General features: G+C 34.0%; 2 protein-coding genes across 2 annotated transcripts in view; one reads left to right on the top strand and one right to left on the bottom strand.

The window, feature by feature from the left end:
* Positions 1-215: 215 nt before the first annotated feature.
* Positions 216-4,857, top strand: cxcl13 (chemokine (C-X-C motif) ligand 13). The gene is made up of 4 exons (XM_030144590.1): positions 216-349; positions 1,368-1,485; positions 3,525-3,605; positions 4,505-4,857. The coding sequence occupies exons 1-4, from the start codon at positions 283-285 to the stop codon at positions 4,599-4,601; spliced, it is 363 nt and encodes a 120-aa protein (XP_030000450.1). The 5' UTR covers positions 216-282; the 3' UTR covers positions 4,602-4,857.
* Positions 4,858-13,425: 8,568 nt separating this feature from the next.
* cnot6l (CCR4-NOT transcription complex, subunit 6-like) overlaps positions 13,426-23,218 on the bottom strand; it is a 39,157-nt gene continuing 29,364 nt past the window's right edge. Inside the window, exons 11-12 of the mRNA XM_030143128.1 lie at positions 21,872-22,074; positions 13,426-15,643 (exon numbers count right to left, since the gene is read on the bottom strand). Coding sequence (XP_029998988.1) covers positions 15,422-15,643; positions 21,872-22,074 — 425 coding nt within the window. The 3' untranslated portion in view covers positions 13,426-15,421. The remainder of the gene's footprint in view (positions 15,644-21,871; positions 22,075-23,218) is intronic.

The raw sequence follows: 23,218 nt of genomic DNA, 5'->3' as shown, positions 1-23,218 counted from the left end.
TGACAGAGCATATTCAGAATGAAAATGATTAATTTGTGAAATTATGTAACTTCAGTGCAGGAAAGCAGAAAATCCCATTTTAGCTCATTCAGCAAAAACCACCCCAGCATCTTCCCTCCAAAAATAAACATCTTTACATTTTTTTTTTTGAGCGGGGAGATAGTCAAGAGTACTTCCTGCCCAAACTTCCTTATTTGCTGCTTTATAAACCCACACTGTGCTGCATTCACTATCACATCCTCACATCCTGAAACATCAAAACAAACCGACTCATCCGCCAAGATGACGACTAAAGTTCTGCTGCTTTTGGCTGCTGTGACTTTCTGCTGCTGCATCACCTCCCTGGAAGGTAAACACATCTTCAACTGTATTTTATACCAGGTTTCAGTCCAATTATTTGGGTTTTTTTTAAACCCTTGTATTGATTAGGCTTATTTTGACCTGAACAACAGAATAGGGTATCATCAGCATCTAATGACATTTCCCAAAGAATGTAAATATTAGTAATATAGAAGGGGAAAAGGATATTTTAGTTGGCATTTTTGTTGGTTTTAGTCTTGATTTGACTTTTCAAAGACTAGCTTAGTGAGTTTTCCTTAGAAAAAGTAAAAAAAAAAAAAAAAAAGTGACAAATATATTCAGTTTCTCAAGTCAGAATTCGTTAATTTCTGTGTAATTTTTTTCATGCAATTAAACTGGTTTCTGCTTTTTCCTGCTTCTAACAATCGTTGTCATGTCAGCTTTTAAAAACTTAAACATAAGCCGACCTGCAATATTTAAATATATAGAAATTTTTATTTGAGGACATCATAATTGTGCAAAGTTGAATGTGAAATGACGAATAAGGCGACTTTTCTTTGGAGATAATTAGCAAAAGCTTTTACCAATTTTCTATAATTAAATCAATCAGTTAATGATATCACTAGTAATTTCATTGTACTTTTAATGCTTTTATATAATTATATTTTACCTGATTTCATGTATTTATTGCTATTCTCCCATACACTATTTTTTACATTTGACTATAAATTAAGTGTTACATGAATTTTTATTAAAAAAAAAAAAAACTCTCATACTCACTTATTTTTGCATGTTTAGTTAAGTTTATTGTTAACCTTGCACACACCAATGTGACTGAGTAAACTTACTACACGCTCTTCTTTGTATTCAATTCTGGGGCTTTCAACCACATCTCAGTTTTCATTCATAACATTTGTGATTTATGAGGAAACTGAACCATTCGCTGAGGTCACATGACCACATCTCCGTCCTCTAGATCACTATGGATTTGAGCCAAGTCTGTGAATGTTTCATTGTAATCGTTCTGTCGTGTATTAAGCCGTGTCTTTAACATTAACTGTTCACAGCAATGGGTTGTCGCTGCCTTCGGAAAACTCCCGGCCGCCTCCCGAACAAAGCCATCAAGCACATCAAGAACATTGAGATCATCCCCATTTCCGGATCCTGCCGCCATACGCAAATCATGTAAGTAGTAATAATAAAACTGACACCAGGAGTCATTTCTGCCTTTTCTCTAATGCAAGAATTTGTTGTGTTGTTAAAATAGGAAGTATTTTTTACATATTTTTGGTAAATGTACTCGTATCCTACTGGTGTTGCAGTGAAGAAAAGTTGAAATACAGAAATGATCAGTAACAGCAGCGCTGAAAGAAGGGGAATTAAAACACTTTATTTTGTTATTATTATTATTAGTATTTTTTTTTTAATCAAATTTTTATTTATTTTCATTGTGCATCTCCAAAAGTACAATATAAAAAAAGGAAAGAAATTCACATAATTAAAAAAAAAAAAAAACCTAATTATTTATTGGACACATAGACATTCAACAGACAGTCATAAGACTTAAATTGTACTTACTCAAAAGATAACAAACTGAAGATAAATTCATACCAACAAATTTACACACAGACAAAACAAAATGAAACAAAGCAAAACAAAAACTATTGGGTGTGTGTGGGAGTGGGGTGGAGGGGTGGAGGGGCTTACTCTTTTGCACCCCCCCCCCCCCCCCCCCCGAACCGATGGTGACCCCCATACCAACCAACCCAACCTGGATCTCAAAATGCGAAAACCACTAATAAAAACAAATACGCATATATAGATGAAAATGAATATAATTTACAGATATAAACAGAGAGGTGATCAGGATAGATTTCACTTTATCATTTTATTATATATATATACATATATATATATATATATATATATATATATATATATATATATATATATATATATATATAACCACGGGCTTTAGATGTGGTGTAAATATTGGTGAAATAAAATGACCTCTGATCCAGTTCATTCCTTTACTTTCTTGGTAAATTCCACGTCCATTTTCAGTTGAATAACCTCTCAGCTGACATGTCTGTTTCTGCACACGAAATTTGACATCATGGCATAATGTTCATGTTATGTTATAGATTTTTTCTAAAGGGGGCGCTCTTGAGTTGTTACGTTTTGGTTAAGCCTGCAAAAGAAAATGATGCAGAATAGCAAAACAGAGAGAAAGAAAAGATGTAATGGAGTGTTTTTGGAGAAGCTAACTAAAATCATATAAATGTTACAAATTGTGTTGGAGTCATTTTTCAGGAACTTTACACATGGCAAGGTGGCCCTATTGTTTATCTGTTGCTAGGTAACCTACTTTAATGATGATTCTATGATTCTAGGATGTGATTGTAAGGCTATTGTATTCCAAAATTACTAATATCTCCCAAAATATTGGTCCTATCAACTTGCCGTTTTTGTTAGTCCGTTCCTTGACCAAAAATATACAAGTATGACAAACTGCCACACTTTTTTAATTAAGTCTTTTTCAAATTTTTATAACTTTTTTTGTTATTATTTATTTTTATTACTACTTTATTACTTATTTCCATGTGTCCTTTCTAATGTGCAATTGCCAGTTTTTCATTACTGTTTTCATAGTTATTCCTATTTTCTTTCCTGTTTTATAATATGTCTTATTTGTGTACATTCGGTGTTGTGCTGCTACTGGAACCTTAATTTCCTGATGGATCAGTACAGATCTATCTAATCTAATCTAAGATAAAAATCACATAGAATTCCTTAGTTTTTCTTATCCATGTTCATGTATTAAGCTAGTATTTCATCATTTTCTGTTATGGACCTTCTATTAACTTCAATTATTTATTAATAGGAACGTTCTACCTCTCTCTATATTATTATTATTATTATTATTATTATTATTATTATTATTATTATTATATTTCTAAAAATGCTATGATATAAAGTGACACTGAAAACTAGAAATAATCATCTAGTTTCTTCAACTTGCACTTTGAACCAAAAATGAGCCTTTAAACTAGAAAGAAGTAATGATCTAAGTAATGTTTGGCCATATCACCTAGCCATAATATGAGCAATTTAACACTGATTTATACTCAATATTTATTCATTTATTAGAAAAAAAAACAAAAAAACTCTTTGATTCTTATTTATTACTTATATTTTAACAGGAGATTTTCTTTTATTTACAGATTCACAATGATTCGTGGCAACACAATTTGTGTTGATCCAGCTGCGAGATGGGTCAGCGAAGTCATCGCAACTGTGCAAAAGTAAGAATTATTTGCATTTTATTGCATTTTTCTGCTTGGGTGTAAGCTGACAATGCAAATAAAAATAGTTTAATTGAAACAGACCTTTATTGTACTTTATATATAATCAACAAAACAGGGAATTTAGTTTATTTTGTCATTGGAGAAGTTTTCTTTTATTCAAATTTCTGAAGGAAAATCAAACCAAATACATATATTTTTGTGACCTTCTTTCATAGCAAATATATTCATCAATGTTTTGTTTTTTTAAAAGCAGGGTTTGTTGACTTGTGTTCATCAGTTAATGTGAAAATCATTAAAAAAAAAAAAAAAAAAAAAAAAAAAGAAAGCCAGATTATTTTCCTTTTTTACAAGCACATCATCCAAACTACGGAAGAGAATTAGGGCCACTAAAACGAAAAAAAAAATTAAGGTTCAATTAAAATTTTTTATGATTATTTAGGGAAAAAAAGTCAGAATTATGAGATTAAAGTCTGACTTCTGAGATTAAAGTCAGAATTCTGAGGTAAAAAGTCAGAATTCAAACTTTTTTCTCAGAATTCTCACTTTTTTCTCAACAATAAAAGAAATATTTTTGAAAAGTCAGAATTCTGAGAAAAAAGTCAGAATTCTAAGAAAGGTCAGAATTCACCCATTTTTTTCCTCAGAATTCTGACTTTTTTCTAAGAACAATTAAAAAAAAAAAAAAAAAGTCAGAATTCTGTGAAAAAAGTCAGAATTTTGACTTTTCCCGCAGAATAATAATTCAAACAAATACTGGACCTTAATTTTTTTTTTTTTTTTTTCCAGTGGCCTTAACGGTCTTCCATATCCAAACCACTGGTGTCATTGCTGTTTAAGTTATCTTTTGTCACAACTATCTTTCTAACTTTTTCTTGTGTTTTTGCTTTTTTGTTCAGGAGAGGTGAGACAAAGGAGGCCTCAGGTTCCACCACTGACTCACCCTTTACCACCAACAGCATTAATGGTGTTGGTGGTCACAGCATTCTTAAGTGAACAATCCTCCTTCAACTCCCAGAATGCATCATACTCTGCCACTTAACCTTTTTTTTTTATATATATATATATATATATATTTACTGTATAACATGTAATTCAACGAGTTAGAGAGTGATTTGGCTGCCTATATGCACAGATAAATAGTTATTTTTGTCAATGTATCATGTGTTAACTGTGAAAAAAAACTGATTGTGTTTTTTTTTTGTTGTTTTTTTTTTTTTTTTTTTTTTTTTTTAAATAAATGTACTAATTCTTTTTTTTTTTTTTTTTTAAATGTGACAACTGACAATGTGACTGACGTAATAAAATCTCCGACAAAGGAAATCTTCAAAAATGTGTATTTTATTGCCTACAGACATGGATGGAGGGAGTGGAGAGATGATACAAGTAAACATGTCTGGTTTTAACTGAGGTGAAAATAATCACACATTAAATCCAGCTGCAGCCTTCGGAGAATATGTTCGTTTTAATCCATGAATCTGAAAAAAGACGCCCATTTACTAAGTATAAATTCAATGCTTTTCTTCTTGTAAGTGCTTGATCTCTTACTGCACAATTTATTTAAAGTACAGAGGAGTTTATCAACATACATATGCACTATATGGACAAAAGTATTGGGACAAACTGTCTACTTAATTCAGAGGAAATATTTACTGCTAAAAGCTTGGTCATTGTCTCAGATCTACTTTGTACGTCTTAGTGTTTTCAAGTTCAGGAAGTTCAGTTAGAGAGAAGATTGAACAAAGCACTAACTGAGCAAAATGAAAATAATCAATGAAATCAATAAAAAATTAATATAATAAATGAAGAAAAGTTAACAAAACAATCAACAAAATGAAAGCAAAAACAAAAAAACACACACAAAAAAATTAACAAAATTAACAAGAATTAGCAAAATAACTTCTGACATGGACAAAAATTAGCAAAATTAGCAAAAAAAAAAAAAAAAAAAAAAAAATCAACAAAAAGACCAAAAAGTTACCAAAACAATTATTAAAATAAACAAAAAGAAAAATAATCAACAAAATCAATTAAAAAAAAAAACTAAAATCAAATCAACAAATTATGTAAGAGAATTCAGTGGTAAAAGTACACATTGAAAAGTAATTTTTTTTTAATCCTCTTACATCGTTTATATTGTCTGGTTTTAGTTTTTTTATGTCATTTTGTTTTGTGTTCAATGTAAAAGACATAACAATATGAAAATGACATTGAAAAGACAGAATACAAATATTTGTACTTTGTTTCCATCTGTTTGATGTAATTTTCATCTTTCCGTTGTTTTCATCTGGTGCCTTTTTTGTCGTTTTATTTCACGGTTTTCATCTTTTATGTGATTTTCTCGTTGGATTCACCATGTGATTGTTTTTGCTATAATTTATTTTTCTGTCCATGTTTGTTGAATCAGTTTTGATGTTAAAAACAGGCGCAAAATGCAAAATAAAACTAAAAGATTGCTCTCTTCACAGGTTGAACCACGTTTTTTTTTTTTCCTGACTAAAATTTCAAATCTGGAAAGAAAACAAAAATTGCAAATGTTAATGTTTTATTTAATTCTTTTACGTTATGTTTTCTTTCTGTGAAGTTTGTCATGTGATCGTCTTTATTGTTCCATCTATTGAAGTCGAAGTCACTTCTCATGTTGAGAATGAGTGTAAAATGCGAAATAAAAATAAACCGATCCGACATTTCTTTCCGAACCAAACTAGTGAGTCTGTTTTTTATAGAGCCCGTAAGAGGACATTGAGAAAAACAAAAAAAATTAAAGAAAAAAAAACAATTCGGGTCAAGTTTTGCAAGATCTCATGATACTTTTGCAAATCTTGTGATACTTTTGCGAGATCTCTGTAAAGTATTGCATTATCTCGCAAAAGTATCATGAGATCTCACAAAAGTATCACAAAATCTCGCAAAACTTGACCCGAATTTTTTTTTTTTTCCTCTTAATGTCCCCTTATGGGCTCCGTAGTTTTTAAACGCACGAAACAAAAACTACAGATTTGTGTTTTATTTTTCAGACCTTGTTCATTTTCTTATATCTTTTACATTGTTTGGTTTCATTTCACAGTTTTCGTCTCAACTTTTACGCCGCTTTATCGTCAAATTTAGTTTGCATTTTTGTTAATCGGGATATTCATTGACAGATTCACAAAAGCGGTGTTTTTTTATATGATTTATTGTTCTGTCTGTTTAGGCTAAAATCAGTTTTGATGTTGAGAAAATACGAAAAAATCCAAATTAGAAAATAAAAATTACAGATGAGCCTGTTAATGAAATACAATGTCCTCTATGTTGATGTAAGTGATGGTCATATGTCCCAATACTTTTGTCCATATGGAGTAGAATTTTTACAATTATTTTCACTTTCAATGATTAATTAAACATTAATGATATTTAATGTAATTTTTAATCAATGTGTACAGCTCTGGAAAACTGGAAGAAACTGCTGACTTTTCTCTTTATTGGTCTATGGTTGCAAATTTCAAAGTAAATTGTTTTCATTTTGAGCGTTTATTCATAGAAAATGACCAAAATGCAATGTTTTTAGATCTTGAGCAAAGAAAACACAAGAATTAAATTTGATTTTTAGGAAAACTTTGGACACATTGATCAGATTTCAGCTGTTTTTCGTGGGGTTTAGAGCAGTATCTTATTTGTTTTCCAGAGTATTTTTGTTTTTTTGCACAAAAACACTGTGACTTTAAGGTGAATTCTTCATATTTTACTTGTTGAGAACCCCAGAAATGCAAACTTTTAACATAAATGTGCAGCAGGACCTCAGTTTAACTTCATCAAATGCAAACATGTTGATCTGACGTTTCAATTTTCAGCCAAAAATTGAAACATCATCCATCGACAGAGTAACCTTTTCACATCCTTTTATTTTTTTTTTATTTTTTCTTAATGTAGCTGCTGGTGGATCCAGATCTTCACTTCAAAAATATTAAATCTGCTGCTTAACAAAAAAAATGCACCAATTATTCCTCTTTAAAGGAAATAAAACACTGACATCTTTGCATCAAGATGCCAGAAATGACAGTTGTGTTTAACTCAGCTTTAATAAACCCTCTATTGCCTAATTTCTGCATCTAATCCAAACCTTATTGCATATTTTTTTTATTTTCTAATTGTTTTATTACAGTCACTATTACTATTCTACCCCTGAATGTGCATCATCTTATTTCTCCAAACCAGGATCATTCCATTTTTATTTGTTTTCCAGCCCAATAATTCACATTATTTTCATTTCAATTCATGTTTCTCAGCGTAGACAGTGATTTAGAGCAGATTAAAAACAAACCCCATGTGCTAAATACTGTCGGATGATCTCAATATACACTATATGGACAAAAGTATTGGGACAGGTGTTTCTTTTCTAACAGGGGTCTGGGATACAAAACAATCATGACAAATATAGTTTTTAATATAATTTTATATAGGGGTAAATATCATTGCATTGGTTAGTTTGGTTTAAATTGTTATGTTTGCTTCTAAAATGCCTCAGAAATTGTTTTTACTTAATTTCTCTCAACATTGATTTAACTTTTTAAATCCGTGACTATGATTTTAACTGTTCTGCTACTAAATTTCAAAAATATTTTACAGGTTCTGACTGTAAAGAATATTTTTTTTTACCACAACTAACCATCTACCATTAAACTTTAAGGAAATATTGATTTTTTTTCTTTTCTTTTTTATCTGAAATAATCATGAACAGGACATCTTACAGCTGTAGACATGATACGTCCCAATATTTTTGTCCATATAGTGTAGCTCATCAGACACTAAAATCTGCTTTCCACCTGAACGGAGGATTTAATAGTAAAAAAAAAGAAAAAAAAAAACATGTATCAAACAACGGATTTTTACATTCAGATGTGGTTGTGATTATCCTGGTGAGTCATCTGCAAAGAAAACTGCAAAAAAAAGAAAAAAAAAACAAAAAAAAAACACCAGGGATGATACAATGAAAACAGAAACTATGGATGGATGGATGGATGGATGGATGGATGATCTCTGAGCGTCTCGGTCTCATGGGCAGTGCTGCTGTTGGAGGAACTGTACAAACTAGGCACGTTGTTTGTAAAAAAGTATGTGAGGCGGCTCTAAGGGTTAATGACAGGTTTACAGATGACGGCGTCGCCATGGAAACGTGAAAAACGTAGATATTGGATGATGTGTGGAGAGAGAAGAAAGGCTACGACAGAGTTAGTTAAGTTAAAAAAAAATAAAAAAAAAACAGAGCTGGAAAAGGAGGGGAGATACTTCCAGAGAACAGAGATTAAAGATGTAAATTTATAAGAAAAAAAATCAAATATTCACTGTAATTACATCTGAAAATGTTAGATTTATAATTCATGTAATCTGAAATTAAAAAAAAAAAAAAGATTTTGCTAGATAAAAATTGCATAATCTGAGACTGAAGATGTAAAATTTATGAGAAAAATGTTGATAATATCTGATTCAAGCTGTAAATCTAAGAGGAAACACTTAAATAATCTCTGAGACAAACAATAAATATTTATAAGAAAACTAAACAAAGATTGAAGATCTAAACTTGCAGGAGAAAAATATGGATATTCTCTGAGAAAAAAAAAAAAAAAAAACATCTGGAGGAGGAGGGAGGGATACTTCCAGAAAAAAGAAAGTTTTTTACAGACTAAAGATGTAAATGTACAAGAAAATCTCTGATATTTATTGAAATTAGCTGTAAATTTAAGAAGAGAAATTCAGATAACGTAAGATTAAAGGAGTGAATTTAAGAGGAAAAAATAAGATAATTTCTCAAATATGTTATAAATCTAAGAGCAAAAAACTGTGACCACTAGTGATATTTTACTTGGAATTAAAAAAATAATAAATTCTTTCGGTCATTTTTAATTTTTTTTTTTTTTTTTTTTCAATCATCTGAGATAGTTTCTATTTCAGCTCTTTTTTTAGGTGTTTTAATATTTTATCCGCAATATTTTATTTATATTTATCTTTCTTTTATTCCATTTGCTTTAAGTTTTCATTAAATCTAGATTCATCGAGCATCATATTTTATGCTATTCCTCATGAATTTATGAATTAAATCTCAATGTTTTTTCCTCAGAAAACTATGACTGATTTCTGACTCTATATTATCACTTTTTCGTGTAAATTTCTGACAAATATATGATTCTATGACTTTTTTTCTGGGAAACATAAAACATCAAAATCTCTGCAAATATTTGAGTATTTTTGTGTAAATTATTGCATATTCATGTAAATTTACCATTTTAATCTCTTGAGTTTCTTTCCAAAAATGTACAACTTTGGACTCTTGGAGAATATTTGCGATTTTTTCTTTTTTTTTTTTTTTTGTAAATTTGCTGTGAGTCTCAGAGAATATCCAGGAAAATTTCATTTCTTTTTGTAAATTAGCTGAGCTGTTTCCCGTAGATTTATAAATTTATTCTCAGATTTTTATCAGAATATTTCCCCTCTTTTAGACTTTTAGAGAATACACCATTTTTTATCGTGAAGTTACCAGAGAATATCCATTGTTTGAGTCCCCAGTTAAATTAGTTCTGACTTAATAAACTTTCATTTTTCTTTAAATCTATTATGTATTTCCTCACAAATTTATGACTTCGATCCCTGAGATTTTCTTTGAAAATTTATAACTTAATATTTGTAAAAAATATTTGGGTTTTTCTGGTAAATTTACCAATTTAGTTTCAGAGATTATCCAAATTTTCCATGTAAATTTATTTTCTTTTTTTCTTGTATATTTGTTGAGTGGTTTCCTGTTGATCTACAAATTTAATCTCAGAAGTTTAATCAGAATATTGTCTCTCTTTATGACTTTAAAATATCAGAGAATATCCCGTATTTTTTTGTAAATTTGAGACTATTTTCTTATAATTTTACCAAAGTATATCATTGTTTGTCCTAAATCTTGTCTTGTTTTTTTTTTTTTTTTTAATCTATTTTTCCTCTTGCAAATCTTGGGAAACTTTTTTTAATGATTTTTTTCCTCACAAATTTATGACTTCAATCTCTGAGTTTTTTTAAAAATATATAACATAATGTTATGTAGTTTTTCTTGTAAATTCATCACTTTAATCTCAGAGAATATCCAGGTTTTTCTTGTAAAATCTTTTATTTTTTTCCTATAAATCCAATAGTGTTGATTCTTGTAGATTTATGTGATTTTCATCTGAATATTACCCCTCTTTTCCAGGTCTCTACTTTTTTCTTTCTTTTTTTTTTTTAACCTACAATGACCCTAATGTGCCGTCGTACAAAGGGATATGAAGTTCTTTCCAGCTTTTAGATAAAAATCGTCTCAGAGCACCATCAGCTTTGAGACGACTGTGGAGAAATAAAAGCCATCAACACAAACTGCTTTTAAACCTACAACATTTATCTTTTTTTCTCAAAAACTTGGTAATACTGAATTGTACAAAGTACCAATTGAAAGACTGCATGTTCGTAAAGAGACAGAAAATGCCCGTAGTTGAAAAAACCAGGGTGTCGGAGACGGGTCCAGGCGGTATCCCCATGGAGCTGTCAGTGCACCGGGCAAACAAAGTACAACACAAAGTACATCTCTGAACGGCGAGGAAAGGATTCAGAGGATGGAACACGACCCTCTCAGGTGTCAGAGACAGTTTATGTACAGCGGTCGTACAAAAAAAAAGAAACCAGAAAAACCCTGTGAAGTGAGGGCAGGAGTGAAGTATAGGCCTCGAAATGCTCCGCCCACACCGGAGCCCATACCGTTAGCGGTAAATTGACTATGTGCAAAGGAAGCGGAGCCCACGGCGCCGATTCCGACTGATTTAAAGCTGACTTTAGAGGGCACTGCTGTGTTCTGCCGACACATTTTATCCCCAGATTATGGCTTTTTGTCTGCAGATGCTTTAATTTAATCTGGGTTTGGTGGACACTGAAAACCTGGATCGAGGCTGGGTATCGAAACGCAGGACTTTTAATATAATAACTGCTCTGATTTTAGATATTAAGTCCTGGATGGCAGCAAACTTCCTCCAGCTCAACCACGGCAAAACTGAGGTTTTAACAGTTGGTCCTGAGGCTCAGAGGGAGAGGCTCAAAGATAAGGTCCACTGGACCCTTCTGAGAGGGTTCAAAGTCTGGGGGTTTCACTCTATTGTGAGCTTAGCTTTGAGCCACACATAAGGTCTGTCACCAAAACAGGTTTTTATCATTTAAAAAATATTGCCAGAGTATGACCCTTTCTCTCTTGAGCCAGTGCAGAGACTCTGATACATGCATTTGTCACAAGTTGCATTGATTATTGTCACGCTCTCCTTTCTGGTCTTCCTAAGACCATTGCACCGACTGCTGACGAGGACCAGAAAGAGAAAGCGAGCATATGACCCTAGCGCTCAGGTCTGTGCACTGGCTCCCTGTCAGCTTCAGGATTGATTTTAAAGTGCTTTTATTGGTTTTTCAAACTCTTAATGGTCTTAGCCCTATTTATTTATCTGATTTGCTTTTAACATATGAGCCCTCTCGGACCCTCAGGTCCTCAGGTAGTAATCTCTTAACTCAGTGTTTTTCAGCCTTGGGGTCGGGACCCCACGTGGAGTCACCTGGAATTCAAATGGGGTCGCCTGAAATTTCTAGCAATTGATAAAAAATTAAAATTAATAATAACAAATATATTTTGAGTTGAGAGAGACAATCACAATACATAAAAGACATGACAAATTGTGAAGCTGAAACTGCAGCACTGTGGTTCTGTTTATCTGTCAAATGTTCATTGTGGTCGGTTTCAGATGCTGCAGCTCTTTCATAATTCATAGTTTGAGTTCTTGTTTGTTCAGTATTAATTGTCCTCCTTGTAAATCACAGCTGGACTGACTGCACATATCCTGACCAAGAAAAATCAAATTCTCCCTTTGTGCAGTAATCTACACCTGGATTTACTGCCTCCGTCCACAATAATATACATTTTATAGACTAAATGTCCTCTAAAATTAATGTTTATTTGCAACATAGTAGAGCAAACTGTGACATGATGAAAACAAATTAATTTTAGCAAAAAAAAAAAAGTCTCTGTTTTGAATGTCTGGGATCGCCAGAAATTTGTGATGTTAAAATGGGGTCATGAGACAAAAAAGGTCAGAACCACTGTCTTAACTGTTCCTAGAGTCCACAGTAAAACTCATGGTGAGGCCTCATTCAGCTTTTATGGCCCCAAACTATGGAACAGTCTACCTGAGGACCTGAGGTCTGCTGTGAGTGTTCATATTTTTAAAAAAGCTTTTAATTAAACTCTTACTGTAAGCATTGCTTCACTTTGTTGCTTTTATTTTCAGTTGCAACTGTGGGACAGTGGGGGGTTTGATATGAAGCACTTTGTGCAACATGTACCATGTATGAAAAGTGCTATACAAAAAAGTTTGATTGATTGATTGATTTAAAGGCAGGTTTAATCCCACATTTCAACAAATTTAACCTGAATTTTTACCATTTTGTGCAAGTCTTTCTGCTTGAATGAGTGTGGTTATTTTCTGCGCAGAAGAGTTAAACCTACTCTAATAATTTAGCATTTTTATCACTTTTATTGCATTTTATGTAAGTATTTATATTTTGTTTGTTGTTTTACCTAATACCAGTTAAAAAACACTTAAAATCTAGTTCTCCTGTCCGTTTCCTACAGAAGAATCCTATCACCCAGTGCCATGTTATGACCACTAGTGCTATGTCTGTCTATTTCTTTAAGCTCTTTCCTCCGTTACTGCCTAATAAAGGCATAAATTACCAAGTAGAACAGGTATTTAGTTGCTGAAGTTTGAACCTTTTTTTGAGTCTGTTCTGTCTTATATTCACAGGAACGGAAAAAATCTGCAGCAATGAAGATGTGAAAACATCTGCAGACTGAGGTAAGTGGTGCAGCCTTCTATAGAAAACCCTGTCTGTTTTCACTGTTGAAACTCTGACACTACGATACCCAGCCCCGATTTACATTTGACTTTACAAGTTCAGCTAATCGGCTCAAAAACTGGACAATGTGTTTCCAAATACTTAGCAGCATAATGTGGAATTTACACAACATACATGTACATACATGATCCAAGTCCTGTGCTTCTACAGTGTTGTTTTTACACTGTTTGTTTTTTCCTCGTATGACGAGGTTCTACTGATTGCATAGTATAGCCCTGAGTTCCAACTTACATAAAGGGCTATTATTCTGAATCGTCTGACACAAATGTACAACAAGAATCTGCCATTATAAGGCTCTGACGACCAATTTTATAGCCAGCATCTGGAGAAGAGACTCCAGGATTTGTTCTCAATGCTTTCGTCATTTTGTTTTCAGCAGAACACAAGTGGGGACAAGTCTTTGGCAAGCAGGGAAAAGTGCTAAAGGGTCTTTTATATAAGGGAAAAAATTAGATTTTGTAAAAGGAAGCAAGTTTAACAGAAAAAAAATTTTGGATTTTCAGCCTCAGTTGATTGTTTTATTACCCTCTAACGCTGCAAATTACAATCCTTGAGTGCAAAATACTCATCGTAATGTTTGCAAATGTGAAGCCATGTGATATAAAAAGAGGGAAACCAAGACCTGTAGTTCTAAAAAAGTGACAATAGTTCATCGACGTGAGTGCAACTACATTTACATGAACAGCGTATTCAGTTTTCACCTTCATTCTGAAAAAGACTAAAGTTTTAAGTGCTCTGGAAAAGGTTTCTGACATTTGCTGATATCCAAAAACCTGTTTGAAATGTGGATTTTTCTGTGGAGTGTCCATCTTTACCAGAGAGGATCTTTGTCTCTGTCCAAAAATACCCCACAAAACAACAATAATACAAGCAAATCAAGCTCCAAAAGGCTTGAATTGCTTGAAAAAAGCCTAAATCAGAATATTTAAAAGGGAATATGCTGAATACACGACACATGTAAATGTAGTCATTATGGTTTCAGGGGTCTTTCAGGTTCAGGATTGTAAAGATAACACTTTCGTACTTTATAAGTGTAGTAGCATGACTTCAAATTAAGTCTTTTAGGCTTATTGAAGGATAATCCTGTGAAAAGGTAGTTTTAAAATGTGAAAAAGCCAAACCAGCACTCAAAGTGAGAAAATCCTGCAGCTGTGAGAGCATTTTCTGTATCAAATGTGCAAATTTAGAGTCAGTTACCTTAATGTGAGGCTGCATCAGTGTTTTAACATCATTAAAACATGTCGGATTTCTCTTAGATACAAAAAAATAAAGTGTTTTGTATGAAATATAATAAAGACCTGGCTTACATGACATAAACAAGCCTTTCATTCCATCGTATGACATTCATTGGTGCAGTTCAGCTGTTTGTAGTGTGACTCCTTTTATTAAAAAACACCTGTCAGTGTCAGTTATTTGCCTTTTACACAACGTCTGTGTTGTGATTTAGAGTTATTACGATATGACTGTGTTGGTTTTTATAAAGATGATTTGAAGCCCACAAAGGTGATGCATCTGTGTAGAAACGCCTGCTAAGACACTGATTGTATTAGGCATTTAGTTATAGGAGGAGAAGCACTGGAAGGTACTGACGTTGGGGTTACCATAGCAACTTCATCCCAAGTCCAACATTTGGTATCAAGCATTTTCAGAAGGGTGAAAGAGGGGGGAAAAAAGGAAAAAAAAACAAACAAACATTTACAGTGTGCAAAAACACAAAAAGGAGCAACACCGGGCGAATACTTCACTCCTTTATGAAGGTGAGGGTTGGATGGTGTCTGAGTCGGAGCATGGTAAACTGTACAGGGTCCTGTGTATAAAGCTGCAGGGGGGGGAGGGGGGTTAGCGGTGGTGGGCGGGGCTCTGCCGGGCTGCACTCACTACCTGTGGACCGGCAGGTGCAGCCCGTTGAGGGGGGCGAGCGGGTGGGGCAGGGGCGGGTGCAGCTCCAGCTGGGCCAGCAGGGAGAAGTGGTCCGAGGGGATGTGGGGGTGGGGGCAGCCCGTGATGGTGTTGTCGACGAGCCACTGGCTGTCCAGCGGTCCCAGCAGCCCCAGGACGCTCATGTGGGTCTTGGAGAAGAAGATGTAGTCGATTACGCCCTGCAGACAGGACGGAAAGTGAGCGGGTGGAGTGGAAACGGCACAGTGACACTGACTCTGAGGCTTCATTTTCTGTTTACCTCCCTGTTTATCTGCCTGCTCTACCTCCCAGTATCTTATCGAATGTGCAATAACCCACTCTACGCCTCAGTACTTTTAATTCAAATGTGCAATAACTTGTTTGTTACCTCTCAGGACTCTTATTACACTGGTCAACAACAAGTTTATTACCTCCGCCAAGGAGGTTATGTTTTTGCCAGGGTTTGTTTGTCTGTCCGTTAGTGTGCAACATAACTCAAAAAGTTATGGACAGATTTTGATGAAATTTTCAGGGTTTGTTGGAAATGGGATAAGGAAGAAATGATTAAATTTTGGTGGTGATCAGGGGTAGGGGGGCCCACGGGGGGGGGGCGCAGACCTCCGCCAAGGCTGATCAGTGGCCCCCCCCGTGGGCCCGATCACCACCAAAATTTAATCATTTCTTCCTTATCCCATTTCCAAAAAACCCTGAAAATTTCATCAAAATCTGTCCATAACTTTTTGAGTTATGTTGCACACTACATACAACAAAACATAACCTCCTTGGCGTGGGGGGGCCCACGGGGGGGGCCACTGATCAGCCTTGGCGGAGGTCTGCGCTCTCCGAGTGCTTCTAGTTGTTTAAGTTTTGGAGCTGATTAAGGATAATTTTGGTGTGCTGAATCCAAAATATAATATAGAATATAATTATAGAACATCAGTTTTTTTCCAATGTTAAATGATGTAAAAGATCCAGAAACCAAGATTTAAATGTTGGAGGTTGTTTATCTTTCCATTTAAGTAGTATTAGTCCACGAGCTAGAAGAGTGGGGAAGGCAAAAAGATTTTTAGATTTTGGGTTAAATTGAAAAGAACGTGATGTAATACCAAATATTGCAATTGCTGCCTCGGGCTTAATATATTAAATAACACTGATCAACAACAAATTTATTGTTTAAGTTTTTGGAGCTGATTTAGGATAATTTTGGTGTGCTGAATCCAAAAATCACATTAATTTTGCTCAATCAGGTCAACTTTCTGAACTATGCTACATATTGGCTTTTTAACATTTTTGCTTACATTTATGGGCATTTTCACATCATATGATAGAAAATTCTTTCATATTTCTTGCAATAAACGAGTTCTGAAGATTTGACTTTTGCCAATTTATGATTAATGTTTTTTTTTTAATATTACAGGTGAATGAAATGGCTTCAACTAGAAGATCTTGCAAAAAATAAGCCTGACGTATTCTGCTACATCTGCGGTGAATACACCATTGTACCTAACAGGAATCAAGTGATCAAATGATTTTTTTTCTCTTAAAACCTATTTTGGGTGAGAACTATATAAAAAAAATCAACTGATAATGTCACAAAAATGTAATCAATTTTGTGAGAAGATCAAATTTTTCAAAATCAAATTAGCAAAAAAAAACCTGACCTGATTGAGAAAAACAGATGATATTTTTGGATTTAGCGGTGCAAAATGGTCCGAATTCAGTTGAAAAAACCTAGACAACTTCTAAAAAACATTTTTTTGTAACCCAGTGTTATTATTACTATTACTCTCTTTCTCTAATACTCTATTTTACAAACGTGTATCTGAGCTGTATGTGCAATAACTGTTTTTTGTTTGTATGTTTTAGCTGTGTTTATGTTTTGGTATCTGTCTGTTCTTGTCATATCCTTACTTAGCTCCTTTTCTGGCTCAGGGAAATGCACAAGAATTCCAATGCGCCTATACTACTATGTATCTGTGCAAATGGCAAATAAAGTCTATTCTATTCTATTTTTGCAGCGAGACTGAACAAAAGTTTAACGTATTTAACAAAAACTCAGTCCACAGACGCTTAGAATTTAAGCCATAAAGACCTAGAACTATTTTTTGTGTTGACTTCCAAATGACTTTTTCTATACATTAAAACTTTACCAAGTGATTTATCACCACGTATTATATTATCCTTTGAATTTTTCTGAGAAAATCAACTGACCTATAATGTTTATTAACCTGTTGACCCACTAATTCTGTCAACACATGTGCATGCCTTACCTGTTTTAGCTGATTTTATCTGTCTTACTTGCTTTCTGTTTCTTAACTTCCCTTCTAATCGTATTTCTTATATCCTGCTTGTAGCACTTTGAGGATTTTAGCTAAAAACGTAAAAGTGCATTATAAATAAAATGTATTATTATCAATACATATAAATAATTGGTGTAAAATGCAGTTTGTCGTCTTTTCATGTTCATCAGATATGACCCATTTGGATGTTCAGAGGCTCCGTAGTTACCATGGAAACACCATCACCTTCTAAAACACTGATTCACCAGTAAAACCCATGGAGTTGGATCAATGACAGTGGATGGAGACGCTTGTTTTTATGGTCAGTAAGTGATATATCTTACTGAAAAAGTCACTTTTTCTTCAGTTTTTGCTGTTTCTGATCTAATAACCTTTGAATTTACTCGGAGCTTTAATGAACATCAACATGATCAGTGAAAGAAAAATAGGAAAATACATGAATTTCACCCCCGACAAAACCCATAATACAGAGGATAATAGTATAATAAATGGAGATAAGTCACTAAATCTTACCTTGTATATATCCTATACTGCCTGTTTATATCCTTATTTATTGTACATATTTGTCATCTGTAGTATGGAGTCAGCTTTTTGTACATTTCATTAAGTTTTGTAGCAGTTTAGTAGTATATATATGTATATTTATCAGTGACAGTGGATGGAGGCGCTTGTTTTCATATTCAGTTATTGATATCTTTGCTGAAAAAGTCACTTATTCTTCAGTTTTCTCTGTTTCTGATCTAATAACCTTGCAATTTACTCTGAGCTTTAATGAACATCTACATAATCAATAAATCAAATGTAAGAAAATACCATATTTTCACTGAAAAATGCAAAATACAGTGGATGATATTATAATAAATCATGATAAATAACATGAGAAACGTTAAATAGGGAGGAAAAAAATATTTGGGAACCCCTAAATATGGGCATCTAAATTACAGTCACGACTTTACAGATCATATGGGATGTTGTTTCATTTTCATTTCTCTACAGTTGACCATTATCAAGTGATTTATCACCATATAGTATACCATATTTTTCAAGTATTTTCCTATGTTTAAGCCCTGGGACATTTGAAAGTCCAAAACTCTGTCTCAGGAGGCAAATAAGTAACAGATGAAAGGTTTAAGGAAGGACCAGATCACTTTAAAGAATGAAAACTGACTAAATATTTTTAAAGGGAAGGTCAGTGTGGGTCTATGGGACCAAAGGCTTTTTGGAGCAGCATCTAGTGGCCATCAGTGGTATTACAACTTAACATTAGTCTGCATGACTTCATTCAGAGACAATGATAGAAGAACATACTGAGTATATGCAAAAGCAGGGAGCATGAGTACAAACAGGATGCAAACAAAACAGGCCTGCTGGTAAAATCAGTTCATGGGACAATACAGGACCTTTAATGAGTCATATTTTAATGTCGTGCGTTCTTTCATCCGACCTTTTTTCAGCGCCTACAAAGGTTTCCTCATAACTGAAACTGACACTAAACCACAGAAAAACTGAGAAAAGGTGAACTCAAACTACTGAATTCACCCGAATAAAAACAGAAACTTAACCACTTATGCAGTTGGAAGTAAAAGTAAACTGAAACCAAACAGAAAAACTGAATAAAATTAAAAGATAACGAACATTTCAAGACAATGTGGACTCGTCTGTAAACACAGGACAGGTCTCGTATGATGGGCTTTGTCCTAAGCATCGGAAAGTGACCAGATGGGATGAGAACCATTAAGAAACAACTTTTATAGTGGACGAAAATGAGTCTGTGATAAAAGCTAATAAGGCCAAGTTGAGGTTGAGAATCGAAAGACAAGATTTTTGGATTCAAAGAAAAGAAATAATCAAAATAGAAGCTGTTATTTTCCAAACTGGACTCGGCTGTAAATGTAAAGAATGGAGTTTGATGGTGAAATGTCAGTGTTTCTTCTACACGAGTGACATTTCAGAATCAGACTCTGATGCCTATGAAGGTATAAAGTTATTATGGGATGTTCTTATCTTTGCTAAGTTGCCATTTGTTTATGGGTCTATATGACGTATTGCTACTTTCAAATACACTGAAAATGACCCAAAATTATAATTGGTGTTTAGAATAAACCACTGTGAAGTTCGGGGGTGTAAGAAAATATCAGTTCTGCAATATATCACGATATTTCACTTCATGATACTGTATCGATATTAAAAAGTACTGTATCAGTATTTTTAAGTATGTATTCAAATGCAGACATGGCGGAGATTCATTTTTGTTTTTCCGTTTTCTTTTTTGTTTATCATGCTCATTTATTTATATATTCACATGCGTATTTCGCTCTGTTGTTTGTAAACTACAAAAGTAGTATTGTGATATTACAAGTCATACATGTAGTTTTTTGAAACTGATAACGGTTATTTCAAGCACCCTAAAAGCACTTTTTACTGTCTGAAAGAGGCACATGTTAGTTTTTTTATTGGGAATGCACAAAAATAATGTTCTGATGTTGGATGATTCAGGGACTGACCACTATGCATTCTTTTCGCAATAGAATACGAATAGAATTGAATAGAATACGAACATTTAAGCAGGATCTTAGACTGTAATGTCTGTAAAACATTATTTACTTCTTTATTTGTGTTTTCGTTCTAGTAAAGCTGCATGTTAGAATTTTATTTATCTAAATGCTGCACTATAAGTTTTTCCAGGAAATAGTCTTTTGAGAAAAGAAACAAAACAAAAACTATCGCCTTGTTAACAGTATTGTGATATATCGTATCATGATCCTAGTATTGTGATTCGTATCGTATCGCCAAATTCTTGCCTATACACACCCCTAGTGAAATTCTGCCAAAGATGCCCGTGTATTGGGTTGTAGAAATAGAGTGAATTTATTTCCACTGATGGGCCGGTGGATTTATGAGACCACTAGAGGGAGTAGTGAGTGACTCTGCCGGCCAAGGCCAAGTGGAGGATGAGAACCATTAAGAAACAACTGTCAGAGTCAAAGAAAAGAAGTGATGAAAAATGGAAGCATTATTTACTGTAATTCCTTTTTTTGATTCTGAGGCTTACGAAGGTATAAAGTTATTATGGGATGTTATTATTGTTGCTAAGTTGCCGTTTGTTGATCCACGGTTCAGATTAAACTGTGACAGTTCTGACCTTGTTTGTTAGATTCAAACAGATCTTTAGTTCAGCTACTGATGACACAACCCAAACAGAAAACAGAGGTGATTAGTGGGGTTACTGTGGCTGTTTTCAGTCTAACAACAGAGCTAAGCTAACAGAGCTATAATGTAAACTATCAGCTGATTTAACACGTGAAGATTATAAGACAGTTTTATTTTGAGCGACTGTTAAAATAATCATTTGAGAGTTTTAGTTTGAAGATGAAAACTTCAAATACCATAATACAGATGTGTGGAAACTATGAGCTTTATACTTTATTCAGTGACTGATTCAGTCTGTGGATACATAGCATTTACTCGTTGATGGTTTTGGTCCTAAGTGTGTTCTGGTACCCAGACGGACCCCTACTGATGGGAAAATACCATAAATACCATTCAGACCAGTGTTTTGCAATCTTGGGGTCAGGACCCCATGTGGGGTCGCCCGAAATTCCTAGTAATTGATTTAAAAAAAAAAAAAAAAACAAACTTATTTATATATATGGTAAATTGACAGAGACAATCTCAATACATACCAGACATGACAAACTGTGAAGCGGAAACTGAAACACTGTGGTTCTGTTTATCTGTCAAATGTTCATTGTGGTCAGTTTCAGATGCTGCGGCTCTTTCATAATTCATAGTTTGAGTTCTTGTTTGTTCAGTATTAATTGTCAACCTTGCTGGACTGACTGTACATATCCTGACCAAGGAAAATCAAATTCTCCCTTTGTGCAGTAATCTGCACCTAGATTTTCTACCTCTGTCCATAATAATATACATTATATAGACTAAATGTCCCCTAAAATTAACATTTTTTTGCAACATAGTATAGCAAACTATTACATGATCAAAAACAAATCGCCAGAAATTTGTGTTAAAATGGGGTCAGGAGCCTAAAAAGGTTAGGAACCACTGACTCAGACTATTGTTGACTGTTGTTATTCATGTGTTGGATCTAACTGCAGTGTTAAACTGTACCTTGAAGTCGTATGTGTAGTTGGTGTAAGGCATCAGATTGCTGTCGTAGGCGCTCTTCAGCTGGAAGCTGTGGGTGATGCTTCCGTCTGAGTTGCCGTTCTTGCCGTTGCAGCTGAAGTTGGTCAAACATTCATTGTAGCGCAGCTCTTTGAAGTCCTTGTGGTTTTCGGCCACGCCTCCGTTGCTCAGGTATTCCACCACACCTGGATCGAACACAGTCACACAACACCTTTAAGCCACCAGGTGAGAACAGTACACTTTTACTGCTTTAATGACATCAATAATATAATCATTACTCTAATAGTAGAGGAAGCAGAGTGTTCGCTTGTCAATGTGATGGTTGCGATGCCTTTATATATCGCAACCACATACATATATAGGGAAATGGTATGCTAATTGTGCGGTGGCCCAGAGGTGCAACAGCCCAAAAGATTATTCTTATAAGAAAAAAAAGAGAACAGCCCAAAAGATTATTCATATAAGAAAAAAAAGAGAACAGCCCAAAAGATTATTCATATAAGAAAAAAAAGAGAACAGCCCAAAAGATTATTCATATAAGAAAAAAAAGAGAACAGCCCAAAAGATTATTCATATAAGAAAAAAAAGAGAACAGCCCAAAAAATTATCCACAATAAGAAAAAAAGAGAACAGCCCAAAAAATGATCCATATTAAAAAAAAAACTAGAAGCACTCAGAGAGCGCAGACCTCTGCCAAGGCTGATCAGTGGGCCCCCCCGCGGGCCCCCCCACCCCCGATCACCCCCAAAAATTAATCATTTCTTCCTTATCCCATTTCCAACAAACCCTGAAAATTTCATCAAAATCTGTCCTAACTTTTTGAGTTATGTTGCACACTAACGGACAGACAAACAAACAGACAGACAGACAAACAAACCCTGGCAAAAACATAACCTCCTTGGCGGAGGTAAAAATAGAACAGCCCAAAAAATTATCCACTTTTTGCGTTAGCTTAGCAACAAACCTTCACACAGTACACACAAGGGCCATTAACCAATGAGAAATAACCCCAACCATACCCTAAACCTAACCTTAACCATTTAACACCCAGTCCTAACCTTAAGCAGGTATGGGAACCTTAATTAATCGTTTAACGGCTTTGCAAGCCATATTAATGTAAACATTTTTAAAAACAGCTTTTTTTTTTTTGTGCACCGACCTCCACTTCCGGTGGGTTACTTCCTTAGCATTAGCCACATTAACTTTTATTTTTTGTGGTGGCCTTAATTTTAAAGCAAGAGACCTTTCGGGTAAACAGCGCCCCCTTAATTGAAAAGATGGATGATTTTTTTTTCTTGTAGTAGATAATTTTTTGGGTAAGTGGATTAA

This window comes from Sphaeramia orbicularis, chromosome 9 (genome assembly GCF_902148855.1).
Source record: "Sphaeramia orbicularis chromosome 9, fSphaOr1.1, whole genome shotgun sequence".
NCBI classification, from domain to species: domain Eukaryota; kingdom Metazoa; phylum Chordata; class Actinopteri; order Kurtiformes; family Apogonidae; genus Sphaeramia; species Sphaeramia orbicularis.
The sequence above is the reverse complement of the archived record's forward strand: the minus strand, read 5'-3'. Positions and strand labels throughout refer to the sequence as shown.

Bases quoted from the DNA above. Each gene is read 5' to 3' on its own strand.
- cxcl13 (XM_030144590.1), top strand. From the start codon at position 283: ATGACGACTAAAGTTCTGCTGCTTTTGGCTGCTGTGACTTTCTGCTGC. The intron at 350-1,367 runs GTAAACACATCT...AACTGTTCACAG, and splicing joins CTGCATCACCTCCCTGGAAG to CAATGGGTTGTCGCTGCCTT. The intron at 3,606-4,504 runs GTAAGAATTATT...TTTTTTGTTCAG, and splicing joins GTCATCGCAACTGTGCAAAA to GAGAGGTGAGACAAAGGAGG.